Here is a 17,671-nt window from a genome sequence, read left to right on the forward strand (position 1 = left end):
TTCTAACAGTCCATTTATTTCTCTCTCTCACACAGAAAGTCGTTCCAAGGAGCTAGAAGTCCTGAGGTGCCCACACAATGGTGGTCAGAAAGGAACTGAGGAGAAAACACTAGCCTGCCCAAACTAAGCAAGTGCACCATGTGCAGGGGGCAAGACCAAGCGCTTTGAGGAGCTAGTCAATTCTGCCCAAATGGTTCAGCGTAGGCACAGAACCCATTCTTATGGCTGCAACGGATCACAATCCAGATCCTGTCCTACCAAATAAATTTTATTAATCACAAAGCCAGGAGAAAAAAATTATTTATTATCCAAGACACAACTTAACATTGGACTAATGGAATCATGCAACCATGCTGCCACTAAAAATTTAATATGGAATATGTTGGAAGGGCGGTATAAAAATCAAATAAATAAATAATAAAAATAAATAATGTTGCCACTAAAAATCTTAAAATGTTGCAGTCCTATATGACAAGCTAGCCATCTGTAAACTTCTGCCATACAGTTTGCCAAGTGTTCTTCTCTCACACTTATCCCAATTTCTTCATAGTGGGAAATGGTATTCTTTTGCTCATCACCACACAATAAGCCTGTTCATATGAGCAGCCCAGCCTGAGCTGGGCTGCCCATGTGAAGCGCAGGGATTGAGGCTGATCCTGGCGCTGCCTCCACCATAAGCCTCAGGTTCAGGGTCATGTGTTTGCTTGGGCTGCATGCAGCCCAAGCAGACACAGAGCTGGGTGCCTAGAGTTCTTGATTCACAGAGGAATTCCTAAATGCACTGTGCTCCTTGCATAGTGCATTTAGGGATTAATGGAGACTGGAACTTATTTTCCTGTCCTCCAGAGATCCACACTGCTGGGAGGAGCGCGGATGGTGTGGGTGTGTGAGCAACACATCCCACTGGGGGTGGTGGTGATGGTACGTTCAGCCTTGCCTCCACCACCACCACCACCACCACCAGCGCTCCCATCCCAACCTACGTTTGCGTGCATGGCTGTAATAAGTTTTTAAGCAGTTAGGTTTATTACCCGAAACCATCAACCCATGCTGCTACTTCATGGTACAACATATGAGTATTCTGAAAGTGGCAAGGATTACACTATAGCTTTCCCCCATCAAGCATCAGCTTCAGAAGTTTAGGGGATGAATTAATACTGTGTAAGAGTTCCCATTAAAAAAAAAAAAAATCAATAGGACAAAATACACACATTAATTCAGCCAGAACTGTCAAGTCACATCATATGAAGACAACATCAGTGTCTTCAAAAGAAAAAGAAAAACTGAAGACAGAAATACCTTCTGTGTAAAGGTATTTTTCTAGTCAACATACTAGGCAATATTCTATGACCAACTCTCAATGTTTATTTCATTGTTCACTTTTAAATAGCCCCGAGAGTGCTATTCACAACTATCTGTGGTTGCAGTTAATGAAGTTCTCTAGCAGAGGAGAAAAGAATATCCAAGTTTTCTAATCCAGGCAAAATGAAGTAACAGCTTTGAAGAGTTTGATTTCAGCCCTGATCTCCTGCACCCCCAGAATCTCTTAATTTTGCATCTGTTGGATTTTTAGTTTTCTTCCTTTTTTTTGTTTGTTAAGGGCAGTGGCTCATCCCAGAATAACTAGTACTCCAAATGCTTCACATGACAACTTCTGGATCCCAACAAAAATATTTGCCTTCTGTTACCACTTTGAAGCAGGCCAGAAAGTTTATGCTAACTTAGTTAAAAGTTATTAGTTTCTCAGCACTGTGAAGCCATATAACATAGAATAATATGTTCCATAAGAGTATGTAATAATTAAGATTATGTTCCAGTTATCATTAAATCTATAGACTCAGATCCACAGTTACTGATGTATGTACATTCAGATACGACTTACCTGGCTATATTGTCACAGATTCCATGACCTCCAAATTTTGCAGGTTCTAAAGGGGCCCCAGGTTTTCTGACCATTATTTTGAGAGTTAACCGTTTGCCTTTTGTACCAGTAGCTTCCAACCTATGTTGGATCTCTTCTGAAAGACTCAGTAGGAAAGCTTCTGCTTCTTTTGGCTAAAAATAAATAAAATGAGTTGTACACATATAGGAAAGAAGAGTCTCATTTCTAATTCACACAGTTTTTGGAGACTATTTGTCCTCCAATTTATTTCTGGCTGATGAAATGAATGACTTTTTAAGGTTATCAATCTAGGAATTTGCCAAAATGTGATTTGGAAGCCCAACTGTGGCACAATCCCTTTAAAATTGAGGGTTTACCCAGCCCCTTTAATGCCGAGGAGACCAGATCCATCCCTGCTCCTCTGCTTGCTGCCATTACTGTACTAGTGGCATTCCCCCCAGCTATCCGTGCATGCCAGTGGCACTCTCCCCCAGCTGCCCCCATGTGGCACCCACAAGCACATGGCCTCCACACATGTGCTTGCTCGCACCCCACAGGGGCTGCTGGGGGAGAGCGCAACTAGTACGCCAATGGTGGTGAGTGGAGGAGCAGTAGGGATGAACCTGCTCTCCTCCGCATTAAGTGGGTTTCAGCGCATCCCTACATCAATCCCAACAAAATACTTGGCATCTATAAAGAAGCATTTTGAGTGCTTAAACCTCTCCACATATCTCAGGTATCCTCCCAACAAACCTTGTGACACAGATCAATATTGTAATCACAAAAGGTGTTCTAGTATCTCCCCAGCCCCTAAGAGAAAAGTGCTGCTGTTCAGGACTTCAGCCAGCCTGTAACAGCAGCTTTGTAGTGCTGCTCAGACCTCGCTGGGGGTGGGGAGGGGGAGGTAGGCAGGGAGAGAAGGATGACACCTTTTTTCTTTCCCATTCCCTTGAGGGAGTGGGAAACCCTTGTTGAGTTAAACAGCACTAGAGAATTGTGTATTTATTGTTACATAGCTGGAAGAGGGGGGAGGAATTCTTGGAGAGTGGGAAAAAGGAAATGTGTTTTTTCCCTTTTATTTTCTCCTGAAGTATAAGTGCAGGGAGTGGAGTTCTTTAGCCTGATGACACGCGTCCCCCACCATCCCAGATTCCCCTTTCAGGATATATATCAGAGGCTTCAGAAGGCCAATTCACCCTTAGCCCATGCCCTTCATTTCCCTATTTTTATCAACTGGCACCCTACTGCACTGTCTGAACTGCTATGTGCTCTCATATTTCTGAAGATCCTGAAATTGGATAGGAGTGTGTTGTTGTTTTGAGGGGGGGTGTTAATTTTTTTCTTTTAATTTAGAAACATATATACTCTTGTGTAGTTCATGGCTGAGGTAAGATTTTAAAATCAGAAGCTTCTCAACTCATACCCTTAACATATTATTCCAGTTGTCAAAATATATGCATATGATGCAGAAACAATGCTGCAGTGATAATGCTGTTCGTAAAGTGAGTTTCAGTTTAAGAGGCTAGATATCTAAATTTGGAAGATATGGTAGCTCTATGATCAGACAAACAGTGTCACTATTTTATGCCAATTTCACCAGCTTGGTTTCTCAGCTTTAATACTGCATAAACACTTACATTTTAATATTTAGTGTTTGGACAGTTTGGCAATTGAACATACCAATAGTTTAAGCTTTCTATATTCAGGAAACCGTTCCTGAATTTATCTCTCTGTCAGGAAGCCCCAGAACACTGCAGAGGATTCTAGGGGACACTGCAGAGTATATACTCTGTTCCAAGCACTGGCCACACCTGACTGATCTGTTACCTCTTGTGAACTAAAAGTGCATCTTAATAAACAAACAACTTCCTTTTGTGGTTGTGCATTGCAGTGGAAATCAATAGTGACTGCACAAATGCTAGGATATTTTTTACCTGGGTAAATCTTATACCATAGTTGATCTCAGCTGAAACAGATTTCCTCTCTTTTTCTCTTTGAACAGGCCGATCATCCAAACCACGGCAGAATCTGTAGAGCATTTGCCCTGTTTTGGGACCAAATTCTTTCTGGAGTTTTGACATGGTGACACACTGTAGATCGCCACAAGTTTTTATACCCAAAGATGATAACTTAGATTCCATTGTCCTACCAACTCCTAACAAGGGGGGGAAAGGTGTTTGTGTTTGAAGTTTATGACTGAGAATTAGCATTAGTTAGAAAGCACTGTTACATTGTTTAAATCCTATGTATATTAGTATAGATATTATTTCATACTTTATGTTATCTGCAACTATACAAAAATAGCACATGACTAAATGTAATTGCTGAAGTAATTCTGAAATTATCTACAAAGTAATTCTGAACTCTTACAGAAGTGAAATATAACATGATTGTGAAACAAAGAATACAAATTCTTCAAACATTACTAGATTCCTTTTGGATCTGGTGAATTTGTTTGACTTTCTCTACATTTTATAAAAAGAAAAATAGCTCAAAATGGAAATTTCTTGGGCCTTGTATCCAAGATCTGTGACATCTGATATGGGAGGAAAAAATACCTGTTAACTATTGATCACCTGTAACTATTGATCTGAAAGTGATCCACTGAATTCATAGGGAAATGGGTTCTGCAACTGCGCAGGCACCTCATGGGCCGACTAAGTAGCTCCTCATGACGCCCAACCAACTGCATGTGCCCTCTGTCTCAGGTAGGTTTAAGTCAATTTCTAGAGCTTCCGCTACTTCTCATATCAAAGAGTGATACGTCTTCAATTCCTTTGTAGAGGATCTTGAAAGGCGGGGAGGGACATCGTAAGGTGGGTCTGACCGACGACTTGCTAGATCCAAGTCAGACTCCTCAGATTCAGAAAAATCAGCCTCCTGTTCAGGGGATGAAGGCAAACGCTGTATAGGAGGAGGACTTGCTTTCCTTTTCTCCTCCCACCCCCAGCCTTTCTCTGGGTCACTGTATGTGTCTGGCACAATGCAAAGGTCAGCAACCGAGGTTCTTTTAGTTGTGGGGCAGGCTGCTGCTGTTGAACGGAAAGGGGCTGTTGCTGTGGAGCTGCATTCAGGTGGGAATCTGGCTCCTGATATGTGATGACATGCTGTTGCGATGGCCCTTGTGCCTGAGTCAAAGGCATCTGCTGAGCCTTCCACTTTAGGTATTCCCCATAATCCTCGGGGAGTGAGTGGCGAAAACCACAAGAATGTGTTGGCTGTGTTGATGGCAGGCGGATACCCTGGCCAGACACAGCAGCTAATGCAACAAGGGCTGAAGTTGGTGGCAGCAGATTTCCTGATGCCCCTTCTTGATGTAATGGAAGGTGTTTTTGGAGGTGGCAGAGGTAGATCCTCCTCTTCCTGCTCCTCATCCAGGCCAGCACTCAAGAAGCCCTGGAAAGTGGAACCAGAAGGAGTACTCGATGCTGAGTCTAACAAGTCCCTCAGGGTAGCAGCACCATCCTGATCTGGTAATTCCTGCAGTTGCTTGGCATCAAGAATGTTTTTCATCTTTAACAGTACTGGAGTTGAGGGCGACTGCTGAAGAGTGTGCGCTGGAAACAAGGACAGGCATCTCTGCGCTACACTCGCTCCTGTAAGCTTGGCTGTAGACATGAATGGTTCAGCTGTTGACGACGACATTGATGTAGAGTCCCTTGCGCTTTTCTCCCTTGCAGTGAACTCCACAGTTGGTGTTGAGGGCTTCCCTGCTCTCACTGTTGAGGATTTCGCCCCTGTCAATGTTGACAGCCGAGCTGCTGTAGATTCTGAAGCTGCTGTTGATGCCGAATGCACCCGATTGATCTCGGAGTCCCAATCTGCATCCGATCCCTGGGCTGAGGACAGCGAGGCTGTTCGCTCGTTTTTTGCGTCCCAATCAGCGCTGCCCAACTCATGACGACATTTCCTATCTTTGTGTTTAGTCTCCTTTGAGGAAATGTCCTTTGGCTTTTTAAATAGCTTGCCTGCAGACACAGTTTTCGACTGCTGTTGTGCAGATCTGTGCTGTGTCTACTCATCCGATGACATTGACGGAGGACTTGGCCTTGGCGTAGGAGGGACTCATCATCTAATGCCTCTCTCAGATGCAGGGCTCTATTCATCCTGGTCTGTTTTGAAAAGGAGCAGCAAATCTTACACACCAGCGTATTATGCTCCTCTCCAAGGCACAAGGAAAGAAAACCGGGGTCCACGGAAAGGAGGAGAGAAAAAGATACAAAAACCCATGGACAAAGGATAATAATGAATAATGAATAGAAATGAATAAATGCTAAATGGATGAATAACCAGCTCTCAACACACATAAACACAGTCAAATACATCTGTATAACACATATAGACATACAATAACAATAATACCAGGTGGAATTACAATATGCAATTGAAAAATGAAAAAACAGTATATACAGGTATCCAAACAAAGTCAGAGATGTTTTCAGATGTGAGAATATGAAGAGTACACATGACGCAGGTGATAAGTTCTCAGATCCAAAAGGAGGAAACTGTGTACTCAAGGAGATGTTGCAGATGCTTGTAGTTCAAATTGTGAATCCTTCATTCAAAAAGGGCAAGCAACATATTCTGTAGAGATTGATAGTGTGTTATAATATTAGTCTGTCTGAGGTTTGTATCTTTATAGGCTATATCTCTTAGTGAAGTTTTTGTCTTAGGTATAGCTGAGAAACCTTTTAGGCTTAATTATTGCTTCAACACCTATGCTGAGCTTCTTATTAGTAAAGTGAACCCTGAATTTCCTAATATGCTTTGATATGCCTAAATGCACAGAAATGTTATTTTATATTTTGTGAGTGTTTTTTGTGTTCAGTCTTTCATATTTTACATTGTTATAGATATTGCTTTATGTTTTCATTTCACCATTTCAGCCTGTACTAATGGGAAATTGCCTCTGATGAAGCTTTTTGGAGAAGCAGCTCCTTATCCCAGAGTGGCTGTCTGGTTTTTCCCTGGTGTCATTTGTCTTCTATCATCAGTCACTATCAATCTCTACAGCAGGCCTGCTCAACTTCGGCCCTCCTGCAGATGTTGGCCTACAACTCCCATAATTCCCGGCTATTGGCTGCTATGGCTAGGGATTATGGGAGTTGTAGTCCAAAAACAGCTGGGGGGCCAAAGTTGAGCAGGCCTGCTCTACAGAGTATGTCTATATGTGTTATACAGATGTGTTTGACTGTATTTATGTGTGTTGAGAGCTGGTTATTCACTCATTTAGCATTTATTCATTTCTATTCATTATTCATTATCCTTTGTCCACAGGTTTTTGTATTTTTTCTCTCCTCTCCAAGGCACAGCAGGCAGGCATCGTGGTAATCAGTCAAAGGTAACTTTGCGCAGCATTTAATGCAGTTTAAAGTTTTTTTAGCCTCCATTTGTGGAGAAGCGAAGCCCTTTGCTATTTTGAGGCAGTCCAGGGGTTTTCCCAAGTCAAACCGAGTAGGCAGTCCGATCTGTCATCAAATTGCGTCCGAAAACCAAGCCAAATCCATTAAGCAGTCCAAAAAGTGCAATCACAGTTGTGTAGTCAGTCAAATCCTTACACAAATCAAGTCCACAGTCCAATTCAAGTCCGATAAACAGTCCATAGTCACAAGGTAAACTGACCATTATCCAAAAATTTCCGTTATATTGAGGAGCCCAAACGAGGTCTGAATGCTATGGCGGTCAAACAGAAACTGACAGGAAGATGCCCAACCGTTGAATATAACAGACTCAGAGGGCACGTGCAAACGGTTGGGCATTGCGAGGAGCTACTCAGTCGGCCTGTGAGGTGCCTGCGCAGGCGCAAAACCCATTTCCTTATGGAATCAACGGATCACGATCCAGATCATCAAATGACTACTGACATTTTAAAGAGCATCATGTGCATTTCCTGCCCCTACCCCGACAGTAAACAAAAACATCTATAGCCATTTAAAAGTAATAACAGCCAAACTGGTTTTCTACTGGGCAGAGACTTGGGAACAACAACATGATAAGTGTCTGTACAAAAATAAGAGAGTTTACTCTAATAAAACATGTACCTGGTAGATGGATGATTAGCTGACTTCTGATAAAGTCATCCACTTCTTCAGGCTTTAAGTGATATTGTCCATCTGGCTTTGCTCTGCGCGTTGCCATTCTGGCCAGTAAAATGTTTGAACCTATATAGTATGTTGCAATGGAAGAAATCCATATTATTATTAAACAGTATTTCACATTTTGGAGGAATCAATCACTGCCCTCCACACACAGCCCTCCCATAAAGGGGAGGAAGGAGACACTTGGAGATTCATGCCCACAGGCTCACAGTTATAAGAAGAGACCAGTTCTCTCTGCAAAAAGCTCAGACTTTGAAGGCTAAGCCCCCAGTTAAGATTGGTGGTTACAGTGTCAGACAGCGATTATTTTCAAGGCTACATTTGAAATTACTTTTTACAAACACAAGCCATACAATTGTGCTGGTAGATTTATGTCAATGTAGCTATCAGATAAGATTCCACATGTTAGATTGAACCACACTAGAAGAGGCAGCAGGGCTGCACACACTAGGTTGTATTCAGAAAAGGTTATGAACATGCACCACCAATAAAATCAGTAACACAGTCATGACTAACTTAAGCCCAGTTAATTTCGGTGGAACCCAGGAATCCTATTGCCCCTGTTCCCTACCTCCACATGTTCAGCTTAATGCATGCATGAGTCTTAAGCACACAGTGTTCCTTCTGTGTGATTGGAAACCCTATTCTTACACTTAGTCTATGCACATAGGATCTTTTTTCAATAGAACTCAAAGCAACTAACAATTAAAAAAACTTAAGCACAATGCAATTAAAACTACAACACATCACAGGTTAGAGAGAGATAAAACTATTACAAGTATAAAGTACAAACGGGCTCAGGAAACATTATGGAACACCTACCAAAAACAAACAAGTTTTCAGGCCCTGTTTGAAAATTTACATGCACAGTAAACTGAATGTATGCAGGTCAGAAGCAAGAAGCACACATTATCCTGCTTCCCCCTCATGCATCCAGTGTAATGTGTGAAAATTAAGACAAATGTACATTCCAGTAGTGAGTCATGCATTAGGAACGTACACACATTGAACAGTCCTGCACCACCCTATTACTAGGGCTTTGAGTATAGTTGTGGTTTTTAAAAACTTAGCTGCTCTCAGCAAAGTGTCCCATAGCTGGAGTCATTGTCTGTCCCAGCTTATGCAGCAGACTCTACTTAGTTCAACCAGTCACCATCTTCTAGACTCCAGGAGAGAAGAGGAGAACATGACTTAAATTAACTAGTTACAGCCTATATATAACCTAACTCATATGTGAATCTAGGTTTAAAGTTGTAACCAATATTAGTTAGATTGTGTGAACCCATGCCAAGATCAATGGCAGCTTTTGTTCCAAGATGAATCTCTGATTCTTGCGTTGGCTAATGTTGGTTATCAACTTTAAACCTAAATTTAAATGATTGCATGAACCAGGTCTGATTTTAATTTTGTGCATCAGATCTTTCATGTTTTAGAAATTCATATTTAGTAACTCGCCTGACATCTTTATACATACATATTTTCAAATAGAGTACTAACCTATTCCAATGGAAGCAGGACATTTGGTCTTGTTTTTTATTTCAGTACGAATAGCGTTTGCTAGCTCTTCAACTGTCAGTCCAGTCTCTGTAAGGATTTCAGTGATATCTACTAGTGCTTCATCACAGCTGACAGCTTCAATATTATGAGTATAGCTATCAATACAAAGTAAAGGAGGTGAAACAGCAATAGCTCACTATTTGTTGACACAACACAAACAGGTAGCAAACACAAACATGTAGCAAGTAAAGTTGCTATACGGTAGAGTTATTTTCCCAATTTTTTCTTGCTGCATAAATTTAAATATAAAATTCTGTTATACATGAAAATTTATATGCAATCCAATACTACATTCTAGGACTAAATTTCATGCTAATAAAAAAAAGAGTTCAAAAATATAGTTTAAACTATTTTATTCTTACATGCATACTAACATATTGATAAGAGTTCTCCAACATGGGTCCCCATATGTTGCAGGACTACAACTCCCATTATCCCCAGGCACAATGGATTTTGGCCATCATGGATGATAAGAGCTGTAGTCTATCAACAGCTGGGGTCCCAAGTTTGAAAGCCCCTGCATCAAGTTAAATATACTTAAAGTCAAGGAAAACAGGTCTTGCTGTTTGTACCAATACAGTATTTTAGAGTCAATCTAGATATAAAGGAGGCAGCCTTTTTCAATTCATCTCTCCCCTCACTTATGTATATTAAAAGTAGTGGGTGGGACTCTATACTCCAAAAGAGATGAATGTATCAGAGGGACTGAAACCTGCCTTACCACCTCCCTCTGTTCCACTGCTTCCTTCCCAGCCCAGTTCACCTCTAGGTTTTGAGCAAGTCTGGGGAGAAAAGTCCTTGAACAGACAGAGCATGGTGAGGGCTCAGCTTTATGAATACATGCTCCTCCTTCTCTTTGTGAAATATAGAGGAGACTCGACTACCCGCTTTTTAACATTGAGTAAGCAAGATATGTGAATTTAAAAATAAATGGCTGTCTCTGCTGGCCCTTAGAAAAGGAATAATATTTCCACACATTCTTTTAACATGGGAATTCTAACTGGGAAATGCCAATTGTGATAACATTCAAATGCTGACCAGGTTTGAAAAGAAGAAAGCTTCCTTAAATACACACAATCACTAGTGCATACCTATTCAGATATCTGGCGCATGCGCGCTCTCTCTCTCTCTCTCTCTCTCTCTCTCTCTCTCTCTCTCAGGATAATTCACTAATGCTATACACCAGTGATTTTCACTATTTTTCAAGTGAGGGCCACACTTTAGCAAAAATTCTTCAGTATAAGAGTTGTTTCCCACTGTGTTGATCTCCACATTGTACTATACTTTTTTTTAGTGCTGGAAGGGCCCTTTAAAAGAGATGGAGCCTTCTCTCAAGGGGAAATAACATGGGGAAAGTGCTTGAAAGGGCTATACTTCCAAAATGGTGCAGGGGCTGACAAGGGCTCAGTTGCTGATGAGAACAGTTGCTTTCACATGGTGCCGGGGTACTGTACAGAGTATTCAGATCTGGTTGAAGCTTTGCACAGGCCCAATGATGAGAGCTGCCACTGGCTCCTGGGCCTTACAATAAAGAACACTGTTCTACAAAACTGTTTTTGGAACTCCTCAGTTTTAAAAGCACTTTGATGTGGCATTTGGAGCAGGAGGGTGGGTGGAGACAGTGTTGGCAAACAGAAATTCAAAAGCCACCCCGTCCTCTGGCAGATTCTGTACCCAAAAATGAAGCAGAAAAGGACAGTCTAAAGGGAAGCTCACAGAGTATTTGTAAGTTACAAGAGAAGAACTTGTGTTCTTGAAAGCTTGGGAAGCATACTCAAACATGATAAAAAGACTGGCTGACAACTAGACTAGCACTGTGTTAGTGCAACAGTGTTGACATCCAGACAAACGCCATGCCATCGTACTAAGGAAGTTGATTTTAAATTACCTCCCTTTCCCTCTGAACCCCACTGTGCCCTAAGGAACATATTTTTGTGAGGCACAGTGGGCTTCAGAGAAAAGGGAAGATCAGCAAAAGTTATCTCTCATGCAACAGCACAATGTTAGTCTGGATATCAGCCACTGATTTCCCAAAGTTCTTCTACAGTAATTACGATGATGATGATGATTATTATTTATTTATTTTTTTTTACCTTGCCAAGGTTTCATACATTGCTTGTGCAACTTCTTTGTATGCCTGAAAGTCATAAGATACAGCTTGAAGATTTGGACACAATCTTTTTGCTTGCCCGAAGAACATTCCATTCTTTATACCACTTTGCCTAAAAACAAACAACAATAATAATCCTTTGTTTAAAATGCAAATGGTCAACCCAACAATGAAGTTGTACATGGATGTGGTGGTGGTGGGGAGAAGAAGAGGAATCTAGACATTTGCATTGTTTTTGCTTCAGGGCATAGTAAAGAATGAGTTAGACTACTTTGTAATCTTAAAAGTTAAAACTATATTTGTTTCAGATATCTGTCCACAGCCTTTCATAGAATTTACAGATAACAGCACAAGGTGGTGATAGACAAATTCATACTTTATTTGATTTAATGTCAGTAGTTATTCCCGGTCCCCCCACCCAAAAATTATATACAATAAGGTGCAAATCATATCATCACTGTCTTGTAAATTACTCTGGACTAACATTTCACCATGCATGTTCTCCTGGCTGTTGTCCATCACTGCCCCCAACTATGTGAGAAGTTCCAACACTTGTTTAAAATGTTTCGTATTTTATTACACGCCACACAAGTTAAATGAGATGTTGATTTGTACCAATTTTAGATAGAAAACTAAGAAAGGATTCAAACCATGCTATGTCTCTGAATACGTTTGCTTGAGACTGGTCATGAGAACATGCTGTTTGATGAACTACAGCAAGAGTAAGAGTTCTCCCTCTACAGTCCTATGTGCACGGGATAAACACTTCTACAGCGGACCGAAGAAAAAAGCTGCCACCTCTGACTGACATTAAATATAGTTTTCTCTTACCTGGCTTCATAGCTGCAAGATGCAATCTCAGCCATTGATGAGACAGAGATATCAATGTCAATTCCATTCACATGAGTTGAATTTGAATTATCCTCATCTGTCGAGTCCAGTTTATTAATTTCTGCTTGAAAAACATTACATTATTGTTAATGGCTACAAAATTTATTCCACTGACAATAAATTATTCACACTAATATGATTAAAAGTAGATTTTAGATTTTGTAATCTGGGAGAGTTATGGTCATAATACATTTTAGGTTTACAGCAATATGTTGAGGAACTGAGTAACTTCACATGTTACTTTTTATGAATATATTCCTTCTAAAAATGTTTATAGCTTATGATACCCAAACAATCTGGACAAGACAAAACAGAAGAGGTAAAACTGGAAGAGGTACTGGTCTGCAAATTTGTGTATTATAAACTATGGTTGAGAGGATCTTATCATGAGGATTCAACAAGTATGTTTGACCACAAGTGCAATTCTATATATGAAAATGTTAAGCAGAATGGCTTTCAGCATTATTATTTCAGTATCTTCTAATAATTAGTTACTTAGGAGCTATACAAATGTTTCTCTTTCTTGAAATAAGTTTTGAAATAAGTAAAAATAGAACTGGGCCTTGTGAAAACATCTAGGCATAGTTTGCTCCTCAACTAACCCTGCAAATGGCAAGCTTCAACTTTGAACTTGCTATCTTCATAGTGGCCAACTACATCATATTGCACCTTTCACAAGACTTATTCTTCCTACAAGTTTCTTCTCTGAAGTGGGTAAAAAGAAAACCTGAAAATTTGATATAGTTGCTTTCTTTCAACTTTGCTATGAAGTGCAGCAAAAATGTTCTCCTTCCCATCAACTGAAAAACATAATGGCCGACATCCAGACAAGAAGCACGGGCACTCTGGTGGAGGGCTGACTTTTGTTGCTCCCCTTCCCAAAGAAGCACACTGTGCTTCCCAGAAATATGTCTGAGTCATATGACCCTCAGACACATATTTTCAGGAGTCAAAGTGTGGTTCAGAGGGAAAGGAAGAGCAGTGAAAATCCTCATAGCACCAGAGCTGTGTTAGTCTGGGTGCCAGCCAGTATATTAGCAAACTCTTATAGCATACTTAAGAAGATTAACTTAAAAGTGATGTACAATCATATAACTTCATTTCTTGGTGAACATTTCTGTTAATCATATCTTATCAAAATAAAAAGTACAGAAATAGAAAACAGGTACTTCCTGTACAATATACCATTCAAATTACAAATTAGGGATGTGCACGAAAAGTCTTTGGGGGGGTAGTACTTTAAGGGCGGGGGAAGGTGTACTCACCCACCGCCGCATTTTCCCCACCGGCGCTCTGTAAACTTTAAGCCCCTTGGGGTGGCAGCGTTCCTCCCTCCCGCCCCGTTTCCCCCGTCGGCCGGAAGTGGCTGGAAATAGCGAGCGAGCACGCACACATGCACAATGGGCGCACGCGCGCTTGCTACTTCCGGCCGATGGGGGGAACGGGGCGGCAGGGAGGAACGCTGCTGCACCGAGGGGCTTAAAGTTTACAGAGCGCCAGTGGGGGAAATGCGGCGGTGGGGTGAGTACACCCCCCCTTAAAGTACTACCCCTGCCAGCGCCAAAACGCCGAATACCCCCCCTCCATCGCCGAAACATTTTGGGCACATGTCTATTGCAAATCATTGCTAAACTATCTTCTAGAGATTACTTGGACATAATTTATTAAGAACATCTCACAAACAGGAAGTTAAGCACAATATTAAAAACCCTATTCAAACTATTTTAATGATATTCAAAGATATCTATCTTACTTTGTAACTACTTAATTTTGGCCATTACTAATCTATAGTGGGGTTTGAAATTTTTTCCTTAGATCCAGGAGCCAGCCCCAAAATTTAGAAGCCAGACAATGCTCACTTGACAAAATTACCAGACGTAGTGACAGACATTGTGGAGGTGGAAGGTAAATGGGCTTTTCTATATCCCCTGTACAAGTGACATACTTAGAACAGAATCTGGGCTGCCTGGGGCAAATAGATTTTATTATATAATTCAACCTCAATATCTAGTCCAGGAGTCGCATTTAAATTTCTAGATGCCATGATTCCCCTGGTGCCTGGGATTGGTTAAGCCCTATTCTGTGATATGTTTCCATTTCAATTTACAAGCAGCCTTTAGCTCACCTACCTAGCGCCAGTGAAGAAAGAATTATGTTAGAGAATTATCCCTAATCAATTATGTAAAGGAAATAAGCAAAAATATGTGGTACAGAACTGCAGTATACATGATCAAGTTAAATAAAATCAAATCTGTTTTATGCAGATTCTAACACTGTGCATATCCTCACATTATTTGAGATGAAGCATGCACAGACAGACATTACTGTGTTAGAAAAATACAGTGGATGCAAATACATCCAAAAAAGAAGAAAACTAGAGACCTACCCTAACATGCTAGTTCTTGCTTTGAAGAAAGAGTATAGCAACTTGGATTTGATTTTCATTCCTGCAGTCTACGGTAATATACTGTAAAAAGTTATGCATTTCCAGTGGCATAGTCTCCAATATTGCTGGATGATGCTACCAAGTTACAGAACAATTGGAAATGAGTCATGATGTAGTCTTTACAAAAATGATTATCCAGACATGCAATGGGGGGCGGGGGGAGAAAGAGGACACTGAGGCTTGAAACACTGTCTTGATCACTACTGACAGTTCATTACTGTCAGTTTGATGGGCTCCTTTCAAGTTACCCAACACATCTGAGATGGTAAGATTAGAGCAGATCATGCCCCAAATAAAGATGAACAAGAGCAATGCCTTTAGTCCATTTCTTCTTCTGCCCTGGCATGTTGTCATCTTGTCTATTTTGATGAGTTCGAATCGTGCAGTACAGCAGATCCCCCCATAAGCTGATGAAGTCCATGTAAATTCAGGGCAATGCAAGACACATTGTCCTCACTGGAAGGCAAGGTAGAGAATCTCTCATCAAAAGTTGGAAAACTAGACAGGCGCATGGTCAATGTGGAGCAACGGATGGAGAAATCAGAGGCCAGGACCCAAGTCTGTGAAAAAGAAATCGCTGAGAATAAATCTGTATCTAAAGTGATAAAAATGTGTTGCTCTTTAGAATGAAAATTGAAGATACTGGGGTAGAGGGAAAGTAAAGCTAAAAATATTCACATCTCAAGACTGTTGGCAGATGAGAAAAGGCCCCTAACCCATTCATTTTGTATGTATAATTTCCTGTCTCTTTGGATCCGAGAAGTTCTCTCAACAGAATAGTTACCTGCTCTCAAGAAAATGCTCCAAAATGGAGATACAGAATGAGAGTGACGGCAAATGTTTTAAGTAACACAACTGTGGATGAATAAAAATTAAAGATTTATTTTGAAAGAGATCCAAGATTCAACTGCTCCTAAAATATTTGTCCAGTAAGAGAAATAATAAAAGCAGGAAACATCATCAGTGAACAAGCATTTTGTAAAAGGAGGAACTGATGCGTTAGGTGCCTATATCTAGTCAAACTAAGATTCACAGATCCTTAGAACAGCCGTAGCTAGCAGAAAGTAAAGAATGCAAGAACAAAGAACAGTGTGGAGAAGTACTGGACAAATAACATTTGTCCTGTATCAGAGCATAGTTAATAAATTGGAATTAGATTGTTCAGATTCACAGATGTGCAATCTCTATAGTTTGCATATGATTACTAGAACATAATTCAAAGTATGTTAAATACAGATTTAAACACATATGCACAGATGTATCTAATTTTGTTTCAATGCCTGTAAGTTAATTTACCTGCAGTGCCAAGATATTTCATCCTGGAAAATTCATAATGAATTTTCACAATTCAGAAGCTTCTACATTAAACCAAAACAAAACAGGTTGCTTACCTGTAACAGGTGGTCTTTCTGGTGATCCATGTTCAGTCAACCTGGGATTCTGTCCCTGCACAGTAGGAAGATTATCAAGCTCCATGAGGTGCTCTTTAGAGCCATCGAATTGTGCAAGTGGTCTGTTTTCAGTGGGAGAGCACCTTCTACCTCCGTTCCTGATCAGCCACAGTGATTGTAAAGGTTGAAGGTGAGAAGAGGTCAGGTGAGTCCGTATAACATCTGCAAAACTGTCCTAGCAGCAGGGACAGTCGGGGGGGGGGTTGTGAGTGAATATGAATCACCAGAAAGACCACCTGTTACAGGTAAGCAACCTGCTTATCTTTGAGGTGATCCATGTTCCCTCACAAACAGGGTGATCAGCTAGCTCCCACAGATGGAGGCAGGTGCTAAATTATACTCTAATAATTAGAGTACTTTCTTTAGAATCACCTGACCAAAACTGGCCTCTGCCTAATGGATGTCTACTGCATAGTGTCTGATGAATGGCAAATCCGAGGACCATGTGGCTGCTTTACAGGTGTTCTTCATGCTAATGCCCGACAAATGGGTCGCAGATATGAACATAGGAAACTGCCATATACTGAGTCAGACCATTGGTCTATCTAGCTCAGTATTGTCTTCACAGACTAGCAGTGGCTTCTTCAAGGATGAAGGCAGGAATCTCTCTCAGCCCTATCTTGGAGAAGCCAGGGAGGAAACTTGAAACCTTCTGCTCTTCCCAGAGCAGCTCCATCCTCTGAGGGGAATATCTTGCAGTGCTCACACTTCTAGTCTCCCTTTCATATGCAACCAGGGTGGACCCTGCTTAGCTAAGGGGACAAGTCATGCTTGCTACCACAAGACCAGCTCTCCTCTATATTGCCATGGCCCTAGTGGAGTGAGCCCGTATTTTAGATGGGGGCTTAATCCCTTGCTGTTTGTAGCAGATGTAAATGAGCTCCATGAGCCAATGAGAGAGCTTCTGCCTTGAGATAAGATTGCCCTTATTGTTTCCTTTGTAGGAGATTAAAAATTGGTTCAGCTTTCTAAAATGTCTTCTCCTTTTCAGGTAATAGAGCAATAATAATAGAGTAGAGTATAATAGAATAATATGACCTCTGGACATCAAGGGAATGCATCACCTTGCCAAATGGCATTGAGGGATCCATAAAAAAGGTAGATAGAACTATATCTTTGTTTTAGTGAAAACTGGAAACTACTTTGAGAGTGAAGGAGGGATCAGTCCAGAGTACCACCTTAGTGGGACAGAATCTTATATAGGGGGAGTCAGTGCAGAGCACTGTCAATTCGTTA

The 17,671-nt window shown here is 40.9% G+C and overlaps 1 protein-coding gene across 5 annotated transcripts in view; it reads right to left on the reverse strand.

The window, feature by feature from the left end:
* Positions 1–17,671, reverse strand: part of REV1 (REV1 DNA directed polymerase) — a 113,055-nt gene that overhangs the window by 38,635 nt on the left and 56,749 nt on the right. For 4 of the 5 annotated variants that reach the window (XM_053306207.1, XM_053306209.1, XM_053306205.1 and 1 more), the window contains 6 exons: positions 12,479–12,602; positions 11,631–11,759; positions 9,478–9,632; positions 7,924–8,043; positions 3,817–4,037; positions 1,883–2,055 (listed from right to left, as the gene is read on the reverse strand). In XM_053306207.1, the coding sequence (XP_053162182.1) occupies positions 1,883–2,055; positions 3,817–4,037; positions 7,924–8,043; positions 9,478–9,632; positions 11,631–11,759; positions 12,479–12,602 (922 nt within the window). The remainder of the gene's footprint in view (positions 1–1,882; positions 2,056–3,816; positions 4,038–7,923; positions 8,044–9,477; positions 9,633–11,630; positions 11,760–12,478; positions 12,603–17,671) is intronic. The other variant, XM_053306206.1, reaches the window with a different exon arrangement.

The sequence above is a fragment of the Hemicordylus capensis genome, chromosome 3, assembly GCF_027244095.1.
Source record: "Hemicordylus capensis ecotype Gifberg chromosome 3, rHemCap1.1.pri, whole genome shotgun sequence".
Classification (NCBI taxonomy): domain Eukaryota; kingdom Metazoa; phylum Chordata; class Lepidosauria; order Squamata; family Cordylidae; genus Hemicordylus; species Hemicordylus capensis.